At 49.3% G+C, this 26,048-nt stretch overlaps 2 protein-coding genes across 2 annotated transcripts in view; one reads left to right on the top strand and one right to left on the bottom strand.

Moving 5' to 3' along the window:
• CFAP107 (cilia and flagella associated protein 107) overlaps nucleotides 1–26,048 on the bottom strand; it is a 498,422-nt gene that overhangs the window by 52,978 nt on the left and 419,396 nt on the right. The window lies entirely within an intron of this gene.
• VPS13D (vacuolar protein sorting 13 homolog D) overlaps nucleotides 1–26,048 on the top strand; it is a 431,274-nt gene that overhangs the window by 173,582 nt on the left and 231,644 nt on the right. The window contains exons 35-39 of the mRNA XM_082274036.1: nucleotides 1,282–1,356; nucleotides 1,980–2,165; nucleotides 5,009–5,098; nucleotides 8,409–8,549; nucleotides 19,752–19,874. Of these exons, the coding sequence (XP_082130162.1) occupies nucleotides 1,282–1,356; nucleotides 1,980–2,165; nucleotides 5,009–5,098; nucleotides 8,409–8,549; nucleotides 19,752–19,874 (615 nt within the window). The remainder of the gene's footprint in view (nucleotides 1–1,281; nucleotides 1,357–1,979; nucleotides 2,166–5,008; nucleotides 5,099–8,408; nucleotides 8,550–19,751; nucleotides 19,875–26,048) is intronic.

Below are 26,048 nucleotides of genomic sequence, written 5' to 3'. Positions count from 1 at the left end.
CCAGTACTTACCTGAGCCCCCCTAATACCTGAGCCCCCCCCCTAATACTTACCTGAGCCCCCCTAATACTTACCTGAGCCCCCCCCAGTACTTACCTGAGCCCCCCTAATACTTACCTGAGCCCCCCCAGTACTTACCTGAGCCCCATCTCCATCCAGCGATGTTGCACAACAGCTTCGGCTGTCCAGGACTTTTCTTCCTCATTGGCTGAGACAGCAGCTGGCGCCATTGGCTCCCACTGTTATCAATCAAAGTTATTGTACACAAAAAAAAAAACCCTCTATAGTGGGATTTTAATGGGCAAAAAAAGATTCCGTTTATAGTAAAACCAGTATGAAAAAATCCTAAAACACAATTCATGGAGCCAAATACCAGCAAACCTAATTCTACACTGAGAGGAAAATATTCACATTGGTTTATATATAAATGTTCAGTAAATCCCCCTATAGAGGATTTGTGTGCAGAAATTTGGGATTTGGGTGTAAAAAGTTCTCCCAATCAACAGATTTCTCACATTGTCAATCAAAGTTAGTAGGCCAATAAAGAGAGAGAGAGTGGGCGGGGCTGAGCCATGGCTCCGAGACTGGACACATAGAGCAGAGGCGCGGCCTCAATCAAAGTTAGTAGGCCAATAAAGAGAGAGAGAGTGGGCGGGGCTGAGCCATGGCTTCGAGTCTAAATGGACACATAGAGCAGAGGCGCGGCCTCAATCAAAGTTAGTAGGCCAATGAGGAGAGACGGGGGCGGGGCTGAGCTGCGGTTCTGAGTCTGAATGGAGACACAGAGGTTTGGCTTGGGTGCCCCTATAGCAAGCTGCCTGCTCTGGGGCCACTCAGCAGGGGGGAGGGGTCAGGAGCGCGGGCCGGGGACCCGAGAAGAGGATACAAACTATTATACAGAGCCGGTAAGTTATTTTTTAATTTAACCACTTAAGCCCCGGAGGATTTGGCTGCTCAAAGACCAGGGGTACTTTGCGATTCGGCACTGCGTGATTTTAACGGACAATTGCGCGGTCGTACGACGCTGTACCAAAATGAAATTGACGTCCTTATTTTCCCACAGAGCTTTCTATTGGTGGTATTTGATCTCTGTGCGATTTTTACTTTTTGCGCTATAAACAAAAAAAGAGCGAGAATTCTGAAAAAAAAACAATATTTTTCACATTTTTTAATATAAAATTCTCAAAAAAAAGGAAATTAAAGTTATTGCGTTTACTAACTATGGGGAAGAACCCGGGGGGAGGGGTTCTCATTCTCTCACTTTCTTTTGTTTTTCATCCAGAAAACCAGCTGGCACGGCTGCAGGAGCTCGGATTTTCCATGGAAGATTGTAGGAGGGCTCTGCTGACTACACAAGGTACGGTGCAAGGCGTGGCCTCCCCAGCTGTACGGGGGGCTGTACGGGGGCTGTACGGGGGCTGTACGGGGGCTGTACGGGAGCTGTACGGGAGCTGTACGGGGGCTGTACGGGAGCTGTACGGGGGCTGTACGGGAGCTGTACGGGAGCTGTACGGGGGCTGTACGGGGGCTGTACGGGGGCTGTACGGGGGCTGTACGGGGGCTGTACGGGAGCTGTACGGGAGCTGTACGGGAGCTGTACGGGAGCTGTACGGGGGCTGTACGGGAGCTGTACGGGGAGCTGTACGGGAGCTGTACGGGGAGCTGTACGGGGAGCTGTACGGGAGCTGTACGGGAGCTGTACGGGGGCTGTACGGGGAGCTGTACGGGGAGCTGTACGGGGAGCTGTACGGGGAGCTGTACGGGGAGCTGTACGGGGAGCTGTACGGGGAGCTGTACGGGGAGCTGTACGGGGAGCTGTACGGGAGCTGTACGGGGAGCTGTACGGGGAGCTGTACGGGGGCTGTACGGGGGCTGTACGGGAGCTGTACGGGAGCTGTACGGGGGCTGTACGGGAGCTGTACGGGAGCTGAATCTGATCACATTACCCATGCAATAATTTCTTCTGGTTCCATTTTGAAGGTCAGCTGAATAAAGCCGCCACGTGGCTGTTTAAGAATGCCGAGCCTCTGAAGATCAGTAGAAGCGGAGGGGGCGGCGGCCTGCAGTGGATCTCGGGGGTGGAGCTGAAGGCGGAGAATGTCTGTATCTGTTTCATCGATGATTGCATGGACTGCGATGTTCCTCTGGCAGAGAGCACATTTTCCCGTCAGTATTCTATCCATGTCTGAATATATACTCTGTCATTTCTTCTTTCTTCAAACAATGGAGGGGCGGAGCTGAGAACAGATACCGCCCCCTGCTGTTAGAAATCACAGGACCACATACAGCCTACCTGACAGGGTCCCCCTCCCCCCCTTCCCCGTGGAAATTTACTGAGGACATGGATTTATCAGCTGCAAAGATGAATGAATTGGAAATGCTCATTCACAAACTGAAGCAAGGCAAACACAGTGATGAATGGACACAGCAGTGATTGGTACCGATCGCTCACTCTGTTCATTCAGGAAAGGAAGGGCCTGGTAAAGGACATATTTATCAACCCCCTTCCTCCTCCTCTTCCTCTTCCTCTTCCTCTTCCTCCTTTTCTTCCTCTTCCTCCTTTTCCTCCTCTTCTTCCTCTTCCTCTTCTTCCTCTTCCTCCTCTTCCTCTTCTTCCTCTTCTTCCTTGTCTCTTCTTCCTCTTCTTCCTCGTCTCTTCTTCCTCTTCTTCCTCTTCCTCCTCAGCCGACAACAAAAGCCTCATTGTAAGTCTATGGGTGACGTCCCTCCCCGGCCGTTGTCAGCCGTGTCCTCTGCAGAGCTTCTGCTGCTGGAGATCGGGTCGGATCGGCTTCAAAAAAGGTAAGTACCGTATTTTCCGGCGTATAAGACGACTGGGCGTATAAGACGACTCCCCCCCTAATTTTCAAGTTAAAACATAGGTTTTGGGCTATACTCGCCGTATAAGACTACCCCCCTTCCGAAGCAAAGCAACACCATTGAAAAACATCAGATTTCTCATAGATCTCCCAGGTACCCCAAGTACTGTAATACATGTAATCTCTCATAATATATCCAAGGTACCCTAAGTATTACCGGTAGATGTAATCTCAAGACGCTGGCTGTGTGGGAATCCTGTACCGGTATACCGTATGTACCGTAGCTTCAGCTACATACAGTATACTGCGCTGAGCCAATCACAGTGAGTAATGTATTCTATTATTGAATGCAAAGCCTGCTTGGATTGTCAGAGTCAGAGAGGAGGGCTGATGTTACTCCACCAATCCAAGCAGGCTTTGCATTAAATAATAGAATATATCGCTCACTGTGATTGGCTCAGCGCAGTATACTGTATGTAGCTGAAGCTACGGTACATACGGTATACCGGTACAGGATTCCAACACAGCCAGCGTCTTGAGATTACATCTACCGGTAATACTTAGGTTACCTTGGAGATATTATACTCGGCGTATAAGACGACCCCCCATTTTTGAGGGATTTTTTTGAGGTTCAAAAGTAGTCTTATACGCCAGAAAATACAGTATACGGATTTCTTCTTCACATGGCTAGATAGGTCAGTGTTCGATTGTGGAGATCTATAGATGCCAGGATTGTAGTGTTAGGATGGAATTATCCTTTAAGCTCAGAGGGGCAGAGTGAAACGCGTTGGGAACCCAGGCTGGGACTGCCATTCACTTCAATACTTCGCAGGTCTGCATTGATAAAGGGCAACAAAAATAATTAGGTGAATGGAGGACATCAGCTATGAGGAGAGGCTACAGGCACTGAACTTATTCTCTCTGGAGAAGAGACGATTGAGGGGGGATATGATATCAATGTACAAATACTGTACTGGCGACCCTAGCATAAGGAACAAACTATTCAGATTAAGGGAATACAATAAGACACGTGGCCACTCACTAAAACTAGAGGAAAGGCGGTTTAACCTTAAAATGCGTAAGGGGTTCTTCACTGTAAGAGCGGTAAGGATGTGGAATTCTCTTCCACAGGCAATGGTGTCAGCAGGGAGCATTGATAGTTTCAAAAAACTATTAGATGGACACCTTAAAGACCACAACATACAGGGGTATACAATGTACAACATACAGGGGTATACAATGTACAACATACAGGGGGTATACAATGTACAACATACAGGGGTATACAATGTACAACATACAGGGGTATACAATGTACAACATACAGGGGTATACAATGTACAACATACAGGGGGTATACAATGTACAACATACAGGGGTATACAATGTACAACCTACAGGGGTATACAATGTACAACATACAGGGGTATACAATGTACAACATACAGGGGTATACAGTGTACAACATACAGGGGTATACAATGTACAACATACAGGGGTATACAATGTACAACATACAGCGGGTATACAATGTACAACATACAGGGGGTATACAATGTACAACATACAGGGGTATACAATGTACAACATACAGGGGGTATACAATGTACAACATACAGGGGTATACAATGTACAACATACAGGGGTATACAATGTACAACATACTGGGGGTATACAATGTACAACATACAGGGGTATACAATGTACAACATACAGGGGGTATACAATGTACAACATACAGGGGTATACAATGTACAACATACAGGGGTATACAATGTACAACATACAGGGGTATACAATGTACAACATACAGGGGTATACAATGTACAACATACAGGGGTATACAATGTACAACATACAGGGGTATACAATGTACAACATACAGGGGGTATACAATGTACAACATACAGGGGTATACAATGTACAATATACAGGGGTATACAATGTACGGTTAACAGCAAACACACACATCATAGGTTGAACTGGATGGACTGATGTCTTTTTTCAACCTCACTATGTAACTATGTAAGGACTTCACTTATTTTTTGTCCTGAATGTTTTCCTGATAAATCCTCTGAATACACTATTACCGGTAATATGAAGGGGGTGTGGCTGCTCAGACACTGTGTAATGATTGGATGGCGGCACGGATCTCCGGATCACTGATCTTCACTTTTCTGTCCTCCTCAGGTCTGGTCTTCTTCCAGCACTTTGTGTCCAATCCCAACGGCTCGGCTGAATTCACCCTCTCCGGTGACTACTACAACCGTGAGCTGTCAGGTACGTGACTGGTTCTGATCCGGGGATATCTATGGAGGTTCTGATCTGGGGAGATCTATGGAGGTTCTGACCTGGGGATATCTATGGAGGTTCTGATCCGGGGAGATCTATGGATGTTCTCATCCGGGGGTATCTATGGAGGTTCTGATCCGGGGATATCTATGGAGGTTCTGATCTGGGGAGATCTATGGAGGTTCTGATCTGGGGAGATCTATGGAGGTTCTGATCTGGGGAGATCTATGGAGGTTCTGATCCGGGGAGATCTATGGAGGTTCTGATCCGGGGATATCTATGGATGTTCTCATCCGGGGGTATCTATGGATGTTCTCATCCGGGGGTATCTATGGATGTTCTCATCCGGGGGTATCTATGGATGTTCTCATCCGGGGGTATCTATGGAGGTTCTGATCTGGGGAGATCTATGGAGGTTCTGATCTGGGGAGATCTATGGAGGTTCTGATCCGGGGAGATCTATGGAGGTTCTGATCCGGGGAGATCTATGGAGGTTCTGATCCGGGGAGATCTATGGAGGTTCTGATCCGGGGAGATCTATGGAGGTTCTGATCCGGGGAGATCTATGGAGGTTCTGATCCGGGGAGATCTATGGAGGTTCTGATCCGGGGAGATCTATGGAGGTTCTGATCCGGGGAGATCTATGGAGGTTCTCATCCGGGGAGATCAATGAGGTTCTCATCCGGGGAGATCTATGGAGGTTCTGATCTGAGGAGATCTATGGAGGTTCTGATCCGGGGAGATCTATGGAGGTTCTGATCCGGGGAGATCTATGGAGGTTCTGATCTGGGGAGATCTATGGAGGTTCTGATCTGGGGAGATCTATGGAAACACAATGCTGAAGTGGATCTCTTGGATCCTTGTAACCCCCCTATTGGCCTCTCCCTCCATGCCAATGTCCCGCCTCATTGTGGCACTGAGCCCCTTTGATATGGTCTGTGACCTGAATCTTCTCTAATGCCCATTAGGCCTATTGAAAGCCCCAACCCCACCCCCGCCCCAACTCCAAATCCTAAACCAACCTCATCCCAAATCCCAACTTGTAGTGAAGCTTATGCCTGGGCTGAGGATTCTCGGGGGTTCTCCATGGACACAGATAAAGGTGAAGGGTGTACTTGTAGACCCCACAAGGTGCGGTGCCGTATGTCCGCTCCGGGGGGATCTTCAGGTGATTGTAGAGGGAAATCATTTATATAAAACAAGTAATAAACCTGTTCTACTTCCCGGCTCTGTAATGGTTTTGCACAGAGCAGTCCCTTTCCTTCTCTTCTCGGGTCCCCCCGACTCTCCTGGCTCCTCCCTCCTTGCCGAGTGCCCCCATATCAAGCCGCTTCCTGTGGGGGCACTCATGTGTGCTCGATCCTGAGCTGACTCTCTGCATCCATAGGACACAGAGAACACGGCTTAGCCCCTCCCCCTGCTCCTGCCTCACTGGCTGTGATTGACAGCAGTGGGAACCAATGGCTCCTGCTGCTGCATCTCAGCCTATCAGGAGGGAGAGACCAGACAGAGCCTCAGGTCTCCTGCACATCACTGGATAGAGATGGGCTCAGGTAAGTATTTGAGGGGGGAGGGGAAGGTTTTTTTTACCTTCTTGCATAGAATGCACCTTCTGTCTGTACAATCACTTTAACCACTTGCTGACCAGTTTTACTGGGGCAGGTCGATTCTATTGTGTGGAGTTAGGTACCTGTACGTCGTTGCGTGCAATAGCCAGCGGGGGGGCGTGTGTGCCGATTGACCAGAGGGAGGAGCCAATTGGCGGGGGCGTGTGTGCCGATTGACCAGAGGGAGGAGCCAATCAGCGGGGGTGTGTGTGCCGATTGACCAGAGGGAGGAGCCAATCAGCGGGTCCGGCTGATGTGATGTCCTCCCATGATTACTCCCATTAGAGACAGAACGGCGGTCTATCTGTGTAAGTAAGGCAGGCCGCTGTTCTGTCAGAGATGAACACAGAGATCCCCCTATTCAGGAACACAGATCTCTGTATACATCCAGTGAGGACCTCCCCCACACAGTTAGTAAGCACCCCCTAGGGCAGTAATGGGGAACCTTGTCACCCCAGATCTTTTGGAACTACATTTCCCATGATGCTCATGGGCTCTGCAGTGTAGATGAGCATCATGGGAAATGAAGTTCCAAAACATCTGGGGTGCCAAGGTTCCCCATTACTGCCCTAGGGACACACTTAACCCTTTGATCCCCCCTGATGTTAACCCCTTCCCTGCCAGTGTCATTGGTACAGTGACAGTACATATGTATAGCACTGATTACTGTAGTAATGTCACTGGTACCCCCAAAAGTGTCAAAAATGTCAGTCAGGGGTCCAATCTGTCCGCCGCAATGTCGCAGTCCCGCTAAATATGGCAGATCGCCGCCATTACTAGTAAAAAAAAAAACATAAATCTTTCCCCTAGTTTGTAGACGCAATAACTTTTGCGCAAACCAATCAGAATACACTTATTGCGATTTTTTTTTTTTTTTACCAAAAATATGTGGCGGAAAACAAATTGGCCTAAAATGATGAAAAAATTAGATTTTTAAATTTTTTTTATTGGGAATGTTTTATAGCAGAAAATGAAAAATATTGTTTTTTTTTTTCGTCTTTTGTTTTTTTTTCAGAATTGTCGCTCTTTTTTTGTTTATAGCGCAAAAAATAAAAGTCGCACAGGTGATCAAATATCCCCAAAAGAAATCTCTGTGGGGAAAAAAGAAATACATTTTATTTGGGTACAGCGTCGCACGACCGCGCAATTGTCAGTTAAAATAACGCAGTGCTGAATCACAAGAAATGGCCTGGGGGGTAAATCTTCCGGGTCTGAAATGATTAAAGCCTATCTCTGGGGAAAACTAAAAATCCCCATTGGTCGGGGAGTCGCCCCTTTATGTCTAGATTCTGGAAAAAGCACTTTTTATTTACCTGATTACCCCACCCCCCTCCCCCATGCAGCCAGCACTCTTCTCCGGTCTCTACTGTCTCCTGGCATCCTCATAGTGCAGAGCTATGGGACCTGCATTGTACTTTATGATGTCAGAGCACCCTCTGCCCCAACAGCGTGAGGGAGAAGAAGCCACAGAGACTGGTCTAGTGACGTGAAGGGAGCCTGCTGGAGCGGGGGATGGGATAAATAAATCTTCTTTTCCGGTATCCTAGATGGAAACGAGCATTTAACCCTTTTCAGCCTCACTGCAGGGGAGCTCCGCATTAAGTACTCTCCAGGCAGGATGCGGTCCATTTACTTGCAGTTTGGATATTGAACATTCTCTGAGTTTAATATTAATTTGGTTTCCATTTCAGGTTGGGAGCCTTTCATTGAGCCGTGGCCCTGTGCCCTATCCTGGCAAAAACAGGAAGCCAGCCGTCTCCATCCGTCACGCCTGACGTTCGATCTGAAGGCCAGACAGCGACTGGACATAAATATCACCTCTGTGCTAATAGGTATCCTATCATTGTACCGAGAGATCCTATCATTGTACCGAGAGATCCTATCATTGTACCGAGAGATCCTATCATTGTACCGAGAGATCCTATCATTGTACCGAGAGATCCTATCATTGTACCGAGAGATCCTATCATTGTACCGAGAGATCCTATCATTGTACCGAGAGATCCTATCATTGTACCGAGAGATCCTATCATTGTACCGAGAGATCCTATCATTGTACCGAGAGATCCTATCATTGTACCGAGAGATCCTATCATTGTACCGAGAGATCCTATCATTGTACCGAGAGATCCTATCATTGTACCGAGAGATCCTATCATTGTACCGAGAGATCCTATCATTGTACCGAGAGATCCTATCATTGTACCGAGAGATCCTATCATTGTACCGAGAGATCCTATCATTGTACCGAGAGATCCTATCATTGTACCGAGAGATCCTATGTCATAAATATCACCCCTGTGCTAATAGGTATCCTATCATTGGGACAGAGAGAGACCGTCCTACAGTATATAGGGGAGATTTACTAACACTGATGCAGCTGTGCATGCCAGCCAATCAGCTTCTTCTATTAAGTGTTACTAAACCCTGAACCCTGCAGTCACTATATCTGATCTCCCCCTAACACCTCCCTAGGAGGGTGCTACACATACGCATGCACTCCCGTCATAACCTGTTAGAGTGAATCCTATATAATATAGTTCATAAAAACCATATTTGATAGTGATTAGAGACGATATCTGCAAAGGAAATAGCAGCAGTATTTCAGTCATGAGGATCGAGCCTAATAGAAATCTGCCAGCCATTATTCCAGCAAAAGGGCAGATATTTATCAAACCAATAATAATTCCACATCACAAACATATCTCCGCCTGTGAATACCGGGGCCCCGGCTGGCTGATATACATTTGTGCGGGGGACCTCGCATCGCACTGCCATAGATCCAGACCGGCGTTCGCTCCAGCAATAGCCGCTCAGAGCGCCCGGCGTTCAGGAGATCAGGCAAGCGGTTCGCAGTCTGCATTTAATGGAAGGTTTCCACTTACAGGTCTTTCCTCAATGCCAGGTATAGCAATATTCTCTGTACATAGCGATTACCGGGAAACTGACACTGGGAGACATAATGGGAATTTATATAAAACCTTTCCTGAAAAATTTCCACACAAATAATATTACAATTCCCACAACAACTCCGAGCGAACAGACAACTGGGCTGCCAATCAATAGAGATCAGAATTAACCCTTAAATAGGTCTATTGACATCCCAAGTCATTTTGCAAGCCCTGTCACACATAAACATATTAATATTACAGTATGTGTATCCATAATCCCATACCACCTCATACCATACGAGGGACTGACCAATAATAGAAGCCATGTCCATAATTCCATACCACCTCATACCATACGAGGGACTGATCAATAATAGAAGCCATGTCCATAATCCCATACCACCTCATACCATACAAGGGACTGACCAATAATAGAAGCCATGTCCATAATTCCATACCACCTCATACCATACGAGGGACTGACCAATAATAGAAGCCATGTCCATAATTCCATACCACCTCATACCATACGAGGGACTGACCAATAATAGAAGCCATGTCCATAATCCCATACCACCTCATACCATACGAGGGACTGACCAATAATAGAAGCCATGTCCATAATCCCATACCACCTCATACCATACGAGGGACTGACCAATAATAGAAGCCATGTCCATAATCCCATACCACCTCATACCATACGAGGGACAGACCAATAATAGAAGCCATGTCCATAATCCCATACCACCTCATACCATACGAGGGACTGACCAATAATAGAAGCCATGTCCATAATTCCATACCACCTCATACCATACGAGGGACTGACCAATAATAGAAGCCATGTCCATAATCCCATACCACCTCATACCATACGAGGGACTGACCAATAATAGAAGCCATGTCCATAATTCCATACCACCTCATACCATACGAGGGACTGACCAATAATAGAAGCCATGTCCATAATCCCATACCACCTCATACCATACGAGGGACTGACCAATAATAGAAGCCATGTCCATAAATCCATACCACCTCATACCATACGAGGGACTGACCAATAATAGAAGCCATGTCCATAATTCCATACCACCTCATACCATACGAGGGACTGACCAATAATAGAAGCCATGTCCATAATCCCATACCACCTCATACCATACGAGGGACTGACCAATAATAGAAGCCATGTCCATAATCCCATACCACCTCATACCATACGAGGGACTGACCAATAATAGAAGCCATGTCCATAATCCCATACCACCTCATACCATACGAGGGACTGACCAATAATAGAAGCCATGTCCATAATCCCATACCACCTCATACCATACGAGGGACAGACCAATAATAGAAGCCATGTCCATAATCCCATACCACCTCATACCATACGAGGGACTGACCAATAATAGAAGCCATGTCCATAATTCCATACCACCTCATACCATACGAGGGACTGACCAATAATAGAAGCCATGTCCATAATCCCATACCACCTCATACCATACAAGGGACTGACCAATAATAGAAGCCATGTCCATAATTCCATACTACCTCATACCATACGAGGGACAGACCAATAATAGAAGCCATATCCATAATTCCATACCACCTCATACCATACGAGGGACTGACCAATAATAGAAGCCATGTCCATACATTCCATACCACCTCCTACCATACGAGGGACAGACCAATAATAGAAGCCATGTCCATAATCCCATACCACCTCATACCATACGAAGGACTGACCAATAATAGAAGCCATGTCCATACATTCCATACCACCTCATACCATACGAGGGACTGACCAATAATAGAAGCCATGTCCATACATTCCATACCACCTCCTACCATACGAGGGACTGACCAATAATAGAAGCCATGTCCATAATCCCATACCACCTCATACCATACGAAGGACTGACCAATAATAGAAGCCATGTCCATAATCCCATACCACCTCATACCATACGAGGGACTGACCAATAATAGAAGCCATGTCCATAATTCCATACCACCTCATACCATACGAGGGACTGACCAATAATAGAAGCCATATCCATAATTCCATACCACCTCATACCATACAAGGGACTGACCAATAATAGAAGCCATGTCCATAATTCCATACCACCTCCTACTATACGAGGGACTGACCAATAATAGAAGCCATGTCCATACATTCCATACCACCTCATACCATACGAGGGACTGACCAATAATAGAAGCCATGTCCATAATTCCATACCACCTCATACCATACGAGGGACAGACCAATAATAGAAGCCATGTCCATAATTCCATACCACCTCCTACTATACGAGGGACTGACCAATAATAGAAGCCATGTCCATAATCCCATACCACCTCATACCATACGAGGGACTGACCAATAATAGAAGCCATATCCATAATCCCATACCACCTCATACCATACGAGGGACTGACCAATAATAGAAGCCATGTCCATAATCCCATACCACCTCATACCATACGAGGGACTGACCAATAATAGAAGCCATGTCCATAATCCCATACCACCTCATACCATACGAGGGACAGACCAATAATAGAAGCCATGTCCATAATCCCATACCACCTCATACCATACAAGGGACTGACCAATAATAGAAGCCATGTCCATAATTCCATACCACCTCATACCATACGAGGGACAGACCAATAATAGAAGCCATGTCCATACATTCCATACCACCTCATACCATACGAGGAACTGACCAATAATAGAAGCCCTGTCCATAATCCCATACCACCTCATACCATACGAGGGACAGACCAATAATAGAAGCCATGTCCATAATTCCATACCACCTCATACCATACGAGGGACTGACCAATAATAGAAGCCATGTCCATAATTCCATACCACCTCATACCATACGAGGGACTGATCAATAATAGAAGCCATGTCCATAATCCCATACCACCTCATACCATACAAGGGACTGACCAATAATAGAAGCCATGTCCATAATTCCATACCACCTCATACCATACGAGGGACTGACCAATAATAGAAGCCATGTCCATAATTCCATACCACCTCATACCATACGAGGGACTGACCAATAATAGAAGCCATGTCCATAATCCCATACCACCTCATACCATACGAGGGACTGACCAATAATAGAAGCCATGTCCATAATCCCATACCACCTCATACCATACGAGGGACTGACCAATAATAGAAGCCATGTCCATAATCCCATACCACCTCATACCATACGAGGGACAGACCAATAATAGAAGCCATGTCCATAATCCCATACCACCTCATACCATACGAGGGACTGACCAATAATAGAAGCCATGTCCATAATTCCATACCACCTCATACCATACGAGGGACTGACCAATAATAGAAGCCATGTCCATAATCCCATACCACCTCATACCATACGAGGGACTGACCAATAATAGAAGCCATGTCCATAATTCCATACCACCTCATACCATACGAGGGACTGACCAATAATAGAAGCCATGTCCATAAATCCATACCACCTCATACCATACGAGGGACTGACCAATAATAGAAGCCATGTCCATAATTCCATACCACCTCATACCATACGAGGGACTGACCAATAATAGAAGCCATGTCCATAATTCCATACCACCTCATACCATACGAGGGACTGACCAATAATAGAAGCCATGTCCATAATCCCATACCACCTCATACCATACGAGGGACTGACCAATAATAGAAGCCATGTCCATAATCCCATACCACCTCATACCATACGAGGGACTGACCAATAATAGAAGCCATGTCCATAATCCCATACCACCTCATACCATACGAGGGACAGACCAATAATAGAAGCCATGTCCATAATCCCATACCACCTCATACCATACGAGGGACTGACCAATAATAGAAGCCATGTCCATAATTCCATACCACCTCATACCATACGAGGGACTGACCAATAATAGAAGCCATGTCCATAATCCCATACCACCTCATACCATACGAGGGACTGACCAATAATAGAAGCCATGTCCATAATTCCATACTACCTCATACCATACGAGGGACAGACCAATAATAGAAGCCATATCCATAATTCCATACCACCTCATACCATACGAGGGACTGACCAATAATAGAAGCCATGTCCATACATTCCATACCACCTCCTACCATACGAGGGACAGACCAATAATAGAAGCCATGTCCATAATCCCATACCACCTCATACCATACGAAGGACTGACCAATAATAGAAGCCATGTCCATACATTCCATACCACCTCATACCATACGAGGGACTGACCAATAATAGAAGCCATGTCCATACATTCCATACCACCTCCTACCATACGAGGGACTGACCAATAATAGAAGCCATGTCCATAATCCCATACCACCTCATACCATACGAAGGACTGACCAATAATAGAAGCCATGTCCATAATCCCATACCACCTCATACCATACGAGGGACTGACCAATAATAGAAGCCATGTCCATAATTCCATACCACCTCATACCATACGAGGGACTGACCAATAATAGAAGCCATATCCATAATTCCATACCACCTCATACCATACAAGGGACTGACCAATAATAGAAGCCATGTCCATAATTCCATACCACCTCCTACTATACGAGGGACTGACCAATAATAGAAGCCATGTCCATACATTCCATACCACCTCATACCATACGAGGGACTGACCAATAATAGAAGCCATGTCCATAATTCCATACCACCTCATACCATACGAGGGACAGACCAATAATAGAAGCCATGTCCATAATTCCATACCACCTCCTACTATACGAGGGACTGACCAATAATAGAAGCCATGTCCATAATCCCATACCACCTCATACCATACGAGGGACTGACCAATAATAGAAGCCATATCCATAATCCCATACCACCTCATACCATACGAGGGACTGACCAATAATAGAAGCCATGTCCATAATCCCATACCACCTCATACCATACGAGGGACTGACCAATAATAGAAGCCATGTCCATAATCCCATACCACCTCATACCATACGAGGGACAGACCAATAATAGAAGCCATGTCCATAATCCCATACCACCTCATACCATACAAGGGACTGACCAATAATAGAAGCCATGTCCATAATTCCATACCACCTCATACCATACGAGGGACAGACCAATAATAGAAGCCATGTCCATACATTCCATACCACCTCATACCATACGAGGAACTGACCAATAATAGAAGCCCTGTCCATAATCCCATACCACCTCATACCATACGAGGGACAGACCAATAATAGAAGCCATGTCCATAATTCCATACCACCTCATACCATACGAGGGACTGACCAATAATAGAAGCCATGTCCATAATTCCATACCACCTCATACCATACGAGGGACTGATCAATAATAGAAGCCATGTCCATAATCCCATACCACCTCATACCATACAAGGGACTGACCAATAATAGAAGCCATGTCCATAATTCCATACCACCTCATACCATACGAGGGACTGACCAATAATAGAAGCCATGTCCATAATTCCATACCACCTCATACCATACGAGGGACTGACCAATAATAGAAGCCATGTCCATAATCCCATACCACCTCATACCATACGAGGGACTGACCAATAATAGAAGCCATGTCCATAATCCCATACCACCTCATACCATACGAGGGACAGACCAATAATAGAAGCCATGTCCATAATCCCATACCACCTCATACCATACGAGGGACTGACCAATAATAGAAGCCATGTCCATAATTCCATACCACCTCATACCATACGAGGGACTGACCAATAATAGAAGCCATGTCCATAATCCCATACCACCTCATACCATACGAGGGACTGACCAATAATAGAAGCCATGTCCATAATCCCATACCACCTCATACCATACGAGGGACAGACCAATAATAGAAGCCATGTCCATAATCCCATACCACCTCATACCATACGAGGGACTGACCAATAATAGAAGCCATGTCCATAATTCCATACCACCTCATACCATACGAGGGACTGACCAATAATAGAAGCCATGTCCATAATCCCATACCACCTCATACCATACGAGGGACTGACCAATAATAGAAGCCATGTCCATAAATCCATACCACCTCATACCATACGAGGGACTGACCAATAATAGAAGCCATGTCCATAATTCCATACCACCTCATACCATACGAGGGACTGACCAATAATAGAAGCCATGTCCATAATTCCATACCACCTCATACCATACGAGGGACTGACCAATAATAGAAGCCATGTCCATAATTCCATACCACCTCATACCATACGAGGGACTGACCAATAATAGAAGCCATGTCCATAATTCCATACTACCTCATACCATACGAGGGACAGACCAATAATAGAAGCCATATCCATAATTCCATACCACCTCATACCATACGAGGGACTGACCAATAATAGAAGCCATGTCCATACATTCCATACCACCTCCTACCATACGAGGGACAGACCAATAATAGAAGCCATGTCCATAATCCCATACCACCTCATACCATACGAAGGACTGACCAATAATAGAAGCCATGTCCATACATTCCATACCACCTCATACCATACGAGGGACTGACCAATAATAGAAGCCATGTCCATACATTCCATACCACCTCCTACCATACGAGGGACTGACCAATAATAGAAGCCATGTCCATAATCCCATACCACCTCATACCATACGAAGGACTGACCAATAATAGAAGCCATGTCCATAATCCCATACCACCTCATACCATACGAGGGACTGACCAATAATAGAAGCCATGTCCATAATTCCATACCACCTCATACCATACGAGGGACTGACCAATAATAGAAGCCATATCCATAATTCCATACCACCTCATACCATACAAGGGACTGACCAATAATAGAAGCCATGTCCATAATTCCATACCACCTCCTACTATACGAGGGACTGACCAATAATAGAAGCCATGTCCATACATTCCATACCACCTCATACCATACGAGGGACTGACCAATAATAGAAGCCATGTCCATAATTCCATACCACCTCATACCATACGAGGGACAGACCAATAATAGAAGCCATGTCCATAATTCCATACCACCTCCTACTATACGAGGGACTGACCAATAATAGAAGCCATGTCCATAATCCCATACCACCTCATACCATACGAGGGACTGACCAATAATAGAAGCCATATCCATAATCCCATACCACCTCATACCATACGAGGGACTGACCAATAATAGAAGCCATGTCCATAATCCCATACCACCTCATACCATACGAGGGACTGACCAATAATAGAAGCCATGTCCATAATCCCATACCACCTCATACCATACGAGGGACAGACCAATAATAGAAGCCATGTCCATAATCCCATACCACCTCATACCATACAAGGGACTGACCAATAATAGAAGCCATGTCCATAATTCCATACCACCTCATACCATACGAGGGACAGACCAATAATAGAAGCCATGTCCATACATTCCATACCACCTCATACCATACGAGGAACTGACCAATAATAGAAGCCCTGTCCATAATCCCATACCACCTCATACCATACGAGGGACAGACCAATAATAGAAGCCATGTCCATAATTCCATACCACCTCATACCATACGAGGGACTGACCAATAATAGAAGCCATGTCCATAATTCCATACCACCTCATACCATACGAGGGACTGATCAATAATAGAAGCCATGTCCATAATCCCATACCACCTCATACCATACGAGGGACTGACCAATAATAGAAGCCATGTCCATAATTCCATTCCACCTCATACCATACGAGGGACTGATCAATAATAGAAGCCATGTCCATAATCCCATATCACCTCATACCATACGAGGGACAGACCAATAATAGAAGCCATGTCCATAATTCCATACCACCTCATACCATACGAGGGACAGACCAATAATAGAAGCCATGTCCATAATCCCATACCACCTCATACCATACGAGGGACTGACCAATAATAGAAGCCATGTCCATAATCCCATACCACCTCATACCATACGAGGGACAGACCAATAATAGAAGCCATGTCCATAATCCCATACCACCTCATACCATACAAGGGACTGACCAATAATAGAAGCCATGTCCATAATTCCATACCACCTCATACCATACGAGGGACAGACCAATAATAGCAGCCATGTCCATACATTCCATACCACCTCATACCATACGAGGAACTGACCAATAATAGAAGCCCTGTCCATAATCCCATACCACCTCATACCATACGAGGGACAGACCAATAATAGAAGCCATGTCCATACATTCCATACCACCTCATACCATACGAGGGACAGACCAATAATAGAAGCCATGTCCATAATTCCATACCACCTCATACCATACGAGGGACTGACCAATAATAGAAGCCATGTCCATAATTCCATACCACCTCCTACCATACGAGGGACTGACCAATAATAGAAGCCATGTCCATAATTCCATACCACCTCCTACTATACGAGGGACTGACCAATAATAGAAGCCATGTCCATACATTCCATACCACCTCATACCATACAAGGGACTGACCAATAATAGAAGCCATGTCCATAATTCCATACCACCTCATACCATACGAAGGACAGACCAATAATGGAAGCCATATCCATAATTCCATACCACCTCATACCATACGAGGGACTGACCAATAATAGAAGCCATGTCCATAATCCCATACCACCTCATACCATACGAGGGACTGACCAATAATAGAAGCCATGTCCATAATTCCATACCACCTCATACCATACAAGGGACTGACCAATAATAGAAGCCATGTCCATAATCCCATACCACCTCATACCATACGAGGGACAGACCAATAATAGAAGCCATGTCCATAATCCCATACCACCTCATACCATACGAGGGACAGACCAATAATAGAAGCCATGTCCATACATTCCATACCACCTCATACCATACGAGGGACTGACCAATAATAGAAGCCATGTCCATAATCCCATACCACCTCATACCATACGAGGGACTGACCAATAATAGAAGCCATGTCCATAATTCCATACCACCTCATACCATACGAGGGACTGACCAATAATAGAAGCCATGTCCATAATCCCATACCACCTCCTACCATACGAGGGACTGACCAATAATAGAAGCCATGTCCATAATTCCATTCCACCTCATACCATACGAGGGACTGACCAATAATAGAAGCCATGTCCATAATCCAATACCACCTCATACCATACGAGGGACTGACCAATAATAGAAGCCATATCCATAATTCCATACCACCTCATACCATACGAGGGACTGACCAATAATAGAAGCCATATCCATAATTCCATACCACCTCATACCATACGAGGGACTGACCAATAATAGAAGCCATGTCCGTAATTCCATACCACCTCATACCATACGAGGGACTGACCAATAATAGAAGCCATGTCCATAATTCCATACCACCTCCTACCATACGAGGGACTGACCAATAATAGAAGCCATGTCCATGGTTAAGGCCCAGTTCACTGGTGCGACTTGCACTCCAACTTTGAGAGCCCATGTCACATGACAAGTCACGCCCCATTAAGTGCAATGGAACCATTCTAATTGGAGCGACTTGAGTCACTCAGACTAAGAAGAAGGTTCCTGCACTTCTTCTGGTGCGACTTCAGCACCACTTGCATTGACTTCTGCAAGTCATGCCGGGATGTCGGCTTCAGAGTCGCACCAGGGTGAGCCGAGCCCTAGTTTGGGAATGACTGTGAGTTAGGGCCCCCCCTCAGCTCCCAGAAGTCCGTGTGTCTGCATTGGGGCAGCCAGAGGTGGGGGTGTGCACAGAGATTGGAGGAACAAATATGTCTATGGGCTCGAGCGGTGACATCATCAGAGGAACATGGAAACCCTCCATGGGAGGGGCGGAGTCCCTGGAATCCATCCCTTAATCTCATCTTCTTACAGAATCTTACATGATGAGTTATTCCTCAGGCTGGACTATGGGAGCCGATCACTGATTGGTATGAATAAAGTTTTATTTGTACAATCCATAGAAGTGACGCATTTCTTGTTTGTGATTCTCAGAGCAATATGTGAACACCAAGGAGTCCTGGATGGCGGATTATTGTAACCAGGAGAAGGATCCGCCCATAGAGACTGCAGAGGAATGGATGGGATCTTCCGTGGACCCGCCATGTATTGGGCCAAGTGAGTGTCTTCCCTATAACAGAATTGATCCCCGTGTATTGATCACATATTGATCACATTTATTCTGCCTGTCTCTGGCGGCCTTAAAGTGTAATGTCACCTTTTCACAAAAAAATAATTTGTAGCCCCTCCCCCCCCCCCCTCCCCGGTTCTTGCTTCACTTATCTCGGTGGCTGATTGTCCTTCACTGCCCATGCAGCCTGTGTGGGGGTCCCGGGATTTCAAAGTCCCACTCTTCTTCCCCTTCATTCTGTAGGGCAGGGATGGGGAATCTTGGCACCCCAGATGTATTTGTATTTACATTTCCCATGATGCACTCTGCTGTGTAGTTGAGCATCATGGGAAGTGTAGTTCCAACACATCTGGGGTGCCAAGGTTCCCCATCCCTGATATAGAGCTTCCAGGCCAAATCAGAGCGGTTCTGATTGGTCAAAGTGATCACATCCGAATTGCTCTTATTCATCCTAGAAACCCTAGAAAGAAGGGAAAGAAGAGCGGGAATTTCAGATCCTCGGACCCCTAAACTGGCTATGTGAGCCGTGACAATCACCCATGGAGGGAAGTACAGCAGGGGGGTGGGGAAAGTCTGGAGGGAAGTACAGCAGGGGGATGGGGGAGGTCTGGAGGGAAGTACAGTTGGGGGGTTGGGGAGGTCTGTAGGGAAGTACAGTAGGGGGGTTGGGGAGGTCTGGAGGGAAGTACAGCAGGGGGGTGGGGGCGGTCTAGAGCAGTGGTTCTCAACTCCGGTCCTCAGGGCCCACTAACAGGCCAGATTTTAAGTATTACCTTAGGGAGATGCAGACTAGAGTACTGCAATCACTGAGCAGCAAATTATATCACCTGTGATGTATTTCAGTTTTCTTGCAAACCAGACCTGTTAGTGTGCCCTGAGGACTGGAGCTGAGAAACCCTGGTCCAGAGGGAAGTACAGCAGGGGGGTGGGGGAGGTCTAGAGGGAAGTACAGCAGGGGGATGGGGGAGGTCTAGAGGGAAGTACAGCAGGGGGATGGGGAGGTCTAGAGGGAAGTACAGCAGGGGGATGGGGGAGGTCTAGAGGGAAGTACAGCAGGGGGGTGGGGGAGGTCTAGAGGGAAGTACAGCAGGGGGATGGGGGAGGTCTAGAGGGAAGTACAGCAGGGGGATGGGGAGGTCTAGAGGGAAGTACAGCAGGGGGATGGGGGAGGTCTAGAGGGAAGTACAGCAGGGGGATGGGGAGGTCTAGAGGGAAGTACAGCAGGGGGATGGGGGAGGTCTAGAGGGAAGTACAGCAGGGGGGTGGGGGAGGTCTAGAGGGAAGTACAGCAGGGGGATGGGGGAGGTCTAGAGGGAAGTACAGCAGGGGGATGGGGAGGTCTGGAGGGAAGTACAGCAGGGGGGTGGGGGAGGTCTAGAGGGAAGTACAGCAGGGGGATGGGGGAGGTCTAGAGGGAAGTACAGCAGGGGGATGGGGAGGTCTAGAGGGAAGTACAGCAGGGGGATGGGGGAGGTCTAGAGGGAAGTACAGCAGGGGGATGGGGAGGTCTAGAGGGAAGTACAGCAGGGGGGTGGGGGAGGTCTAGAGGGAAGTACAGCAGGGGGATGGGGGAGGTCTAGAGGGAAGTACAGCAGGGGGATGGGGAGGTCTGGAGGGAAGTACAGCAGGGGGGTGGGGGAGGTCTAGAGGGAAGTACAGCAGGGGGATGGGGGAGGTCTAGAGGGAAGTACAGCAGGGGGGTGGGGGAGGTCCAGAGGGAAGTACAGCAGGGGGATGGGGGAGGTCTAGAGGGAAGTACAGCAGGGGGGTGGGGGAGGTCTAGAGGGAAGTACAGCAGGGGGATGGGGGAGGTCTAGAGGGAAGTACAGCAGGGGGATGGGGAGGTCTGGAGGGAAGTACAGCAGGGGGGTGGGGGAGGTCTAGAGGGAAGTACAGCAGGGGGGTGGGGGAGGTCTGGAGGGAAGTACAGCATGGGGGATGGGGAGGTCTGGAGGGAAGTACAGCAGGGGGGTGGGGGAGGTCTAGAGGGAAGTACAGCAGGGGGGTGGGGGAGGTCTGGAGGGAAGTACAGCATGGGGGATGGGGAGGTCTGGAGGGAAGTACAGCAGGGGGGTGGGGGAGGTCTAGAGGGAAGTACAGCAGGGGGGTGGGGGAGGTCTGGAGGGAAGTACAGCAGGGGGGTGGGGGAGGTCTGGAGGGAAGTACAGCAGGGGGGTGGGGGAGGTCTAGAGGGAAGTACAGCAGGGGGGTGGGGGAGGTCTGGAGGGAAGTACAGCAGGGAGGTGGGGGAGGTCTAGAGGGAAGTACAGCAGGGGGATGGGGGAGGTCTGGCGGGAAGTACAGCATGGGGGTGGGGGAGGTCTGGCGGGAAGTACAGCATGGGGGTGGGTAAGGTCTGGAGGGAAGTACAGCAGGGGGGTGGGGGAGGTCTGGAGGGAAGTACAGCAGGGGGGTGGGGGAGGTCTGCCGGGAAGTACAGCAGGGGGGTGGGGGAGGTCTGGAGGGAAGTTCAGCAGGGGGATGGGGGAGGTCTAGAGGGAAGTACAGCAGGGGGGTGGGGGAGGTCTGGCGGGAAGTACAGAAGAAGGGGGGGGAGGTCTGGAGGGAAGTGCAGCAGGGGGGTGGGGGAGGTCTGCCGGGAAGTACAGCAGGGGGGTGGGGGAGGTCTGGAGGGAAGTACAGCATGGGGGTGGGGAAGGTCTGGAGGGAAGTTCAGCAGGGGGGTGGGGGAGGTCTGGAGGGAAGTTCAGCAGGGGGGTGAAGGAGGTCTGGCAGGAAGTACAGCATGGGGGTGGGTAAGGTCTGGAGGGAAGTACAGCAGGGGGGTGGGGGAGGTCTGGAGGGAAGTACAGCAGGGGGGTGGGGGAGGTCTGCCGGGAAGTACAGTGGGGGAGGTCTGGAGGGAAGTACAGCAGGGGGGTGGGGGAAGTCTAGAGGGAAATACAGCAGGGGGGTGGGGGAGGTCTAGAGGGAAGTACAGCAGGGGGGTGGGGGAGGTCTGGAGGGAAGTACAGCAGGGGGGTGGGGAAGGTCTGGAGGGAAGTACAGCAGGGGGGTGGGGAAGGTCTGGAGGGAAGTACAGCAGGGGGGTGGGGGAGGTCTGGAGGGAAGTACAGCATGGGGGATGGGGAGGTCTGGAGGGAAGTACAGCAGGGGGGTGGGGGAGGTCTAGAGGGAAGTACAGCAGGGGGGTGGGGGAGGTCTGGAGGGAAGTACAGCAGGGGGGTGGGGGAGGTCTGGAGGGAAGTACAGCAGGGGGGTGGGGGAGGTCTAGAGGGAAGTACAGCAGGGGGGTGGGGGAGGTCTGGAGGGAAGTACAGCATGGGGGATGGGGAGGTCTGGAGGGAAGTACAGCAGGGGGGTGGGGGAGGTCTAGAGGGAAGTACAGCAGGGGGGTGGGGGAGGTCTGGAGGGAAGTACAGCATGGGGGATGGGGAGGTCTGGAGGGAAGTACAGCAGGGGGGTGGGGGAGGTCTAGAGGGAAGTACAGCAGGGGGGTGGGGGAGGTCTGGAGGGAAGTACAGCAGGGGGGTGGGGGAGGTCTGGAGGGAAGTACAGCAGGGGGGTGGGGGAGGTCTAGAGGGAAGTACAGCAGGGGGGTGGGGGAGGTCTGGAGGGAAGTACAGCAGGGAGGTGGGGGAGGTCTAGAGGGAAGTACAGCAGGGGGATGGGGGAGGTCTGGCGGGAAGTACAGCATGGGGGTGGGGGAGGTCTGGCGGGAAGTACAGCATGGGGGTGGGTAAGGTCTGGAGGGAAGTACAGCAGGGGGGTGGGGGAGGTCTGGAGGGAAGTACAGCAGGGGGGTGGGGGAGGTCTGCCGGGAAGTACAGCAGGGGGGTGGGGGAGGTCTGGAGGGAAGTTCAGCAGGGGGATGGGGGAGGTCTAGAGGGAAGTACAGCAGGGGGGTGGGGGAGGTCTGGCGGGAAGTACAGAAGAAGGGGGGGGAGGTCTGGAGGGAAGTGCAGCAGGGGGGTGGGGGAGGTCTGCCGGGAAGTACAGCAGGGGGGTGGGGGAGGTCTGGAGGGAAGTACAGCATGGGGGTGGGGAAGGTCTGGAGGGAAGTTCAGCAGGGGGGTGGGGGAGGTCTGGAGGGAAGTTCAGCAGGGGGGTGAAGGAGGTCTGGCAGGAAGTACAGCATGGGGGTGGGTAAGGTCTGGAGGGAAGTACAGCAGGGGGGTGGGGGAGGTCTGGAGGGAAGTACAGCAGGGGGGTGGGGGAGGTCTGCCGGGAAGTACAGTGGGGGAGGTCTGGAGGGAAGTACAGCAGGGGGGTGGGGGAAGTCTAGAGGGAAATACAGCAGGGGGGTGGGGGAGGTCTAGAGGGAAGTACAGCAGGGGGGTGGGGGAGGTCTGGAGGGAAGTACAGCAGGGGGGTGGGGAAGGTCTGGAGGGAAGTACAGCAGGGGGGTGGGGAAGGTCTGGAGGGAAGTACAGCAGGGGGGTGGGGGAGGTCTGGAGGGAAGTACAGCATGGGGGATGGGGAGGTCTGGAGGGAAGTACAGCAGGGGGGTGGGGGAGGTCTAGAGGGAAGTACAGCAGGGGGGTGGGGGAGGTCTGGAGGGAAGTACAGCAGGGGGGTGGGGGAGGTCTGGAGGGAAGTACAGCAGGGGGGTGGGGGAGGTCTAGAGGGAAGTACAGCAGGGGGGTGGGGGAGGTCTGGAGGGAAGTACAGCAGGGAGGTGGGGGAGGTCTAGAGGGAAGTACAGCAGGGGGGTGGGGGAGGTCTGGAGGGAAGTACAGCAGGGGGGTGGGGGAGGTCTGCCGGGAAGTACAGCAGGGGGGTGGGGGAGGTCTGGAGGGAAGTTCAGCAGGGGGATGGGGGAGGTCTAGAGGGAAGTACAGCAGGGGGGTGGGGGAGGTCTGGCGGGAAGTACAGAAGGGGGTGGGGGAGGTCTGGAGGGAAGTACAGCAGGGGGGTGGGGGAGGTCTGCCGGGAAGTACAGCAGGGGGGTGGGGGAGGTCTGGAGGGAAGTACAGCATGGGGGTGGGGAAGGTCTGGAGGGAAGTTCAGCAGGGGGGTGGGGGAGGTCTGGAGGGAAGTTCAGCAGGGGGGTGAAGGAGGTCTGGCAGGAAGTACAGCATGGGGGTGGGTAAGGTCTGGAGGGAAGTACAGCAGGGGGGTGGGGGAGGTCTGGAGGGAAGTACAGCAGGGGGGTGGGGAGGTCTGCCGGGAAGTACAGTGGGGGAGGTCTGGAGGGAAGTACAGCAGGGGGGTGGGGGAAGTCTAGAGGGAAATACAGCAGGGGGGTGGGGGAGGTCTGGAGGGAAGTACAGCAGGGGGGTGGGGAAGGTCTGGAGGGAAGTACAGCAGGGGGGTGGGGAAGGTCTGGAGGGAAGTACAGCAGGGGGGTGGGGAAGGTCTGGAGGGAAGTACAGCAGGGGGGTGGGGAAGGTCTGGAGGGAAGTACAGCAGGAGGGTGGGGAAGGTCTGGAGGGAAGTACAGCAGGGGGGTGGGGGAGGTATACAGCAGGGATATGTAAATAGTGGCCCTCCAGATGTTGCAGAACTACAATTCCCATGAGGCATAGCAAGACTCTGACAACCACAGGCATGACACCCAGAGGCAGAGGAATGATGGGACTTGTAGTTTTGCAACAGCTGGAGGGCCGCAGTTTGCATATCTCTGGTCTACAGTATCAGTTCAGCTGTAAAGTTTTGTGTAATAATGTAATAAATCTTCTTACCATTCTTACAATGAAGGTGACAGTGGGGTGATGTCTTAGGTCTTCACACCGGGTGAACTGCCGCATACACCTGTAAGAGGCGGAGTTTACCCCCATGCAGGCAGTCCCATTCATGTCATTAGGGAAGTAGCGTCTGCACAGACTGCTTCTAATTTTGCATCCATGTGGGTTGTGTGTGTGTGTCCCCGATCTCACACTGTCTGTGTATGTGTGTGTGTCCCCGATCTCACACTGTCTGTGTATGTGTGTGTCTCTGATCCCACACTGTCTGTGTATGGGTGTGTGTCCCCGATCTCACACTGTCTGTGTATGTGTGTGTGTCCCCGATCTCACACTGTCTGTGTATGTGTGTGTGTCCCCGATCTCACACTGTCTGTGTATGTGTGTGTGTCCCCGATCTCACACTGTCTGTGTATGTGTGTGTGTCCCCGATCTCACACTGTCTGTGTATGTGTGTGTCTCTGATCCCACACTGTCTGTGTATGTGTGTGTGTCTCTGATCCCACACTGTCTGTG

The sequence above is a fragment of the Pelophylax lessonae genome, assembly GCF_965119305.1.
Source record: "Pelophylax lessonae genome assembly, chromosome: 12".
In the NCBI taxonomy this organism is placed as follows: domain Eukaryota; kingdom Metazoa; phylum Chordata; class Amphibia; order Anura; family Ranidae; genus Pelophylax; species Pelophylax lessonae.
Note: the sequence above shows the minus strand (reverse complement) of the source record. Positions and strands in the feature narration are given on the sequence as shown.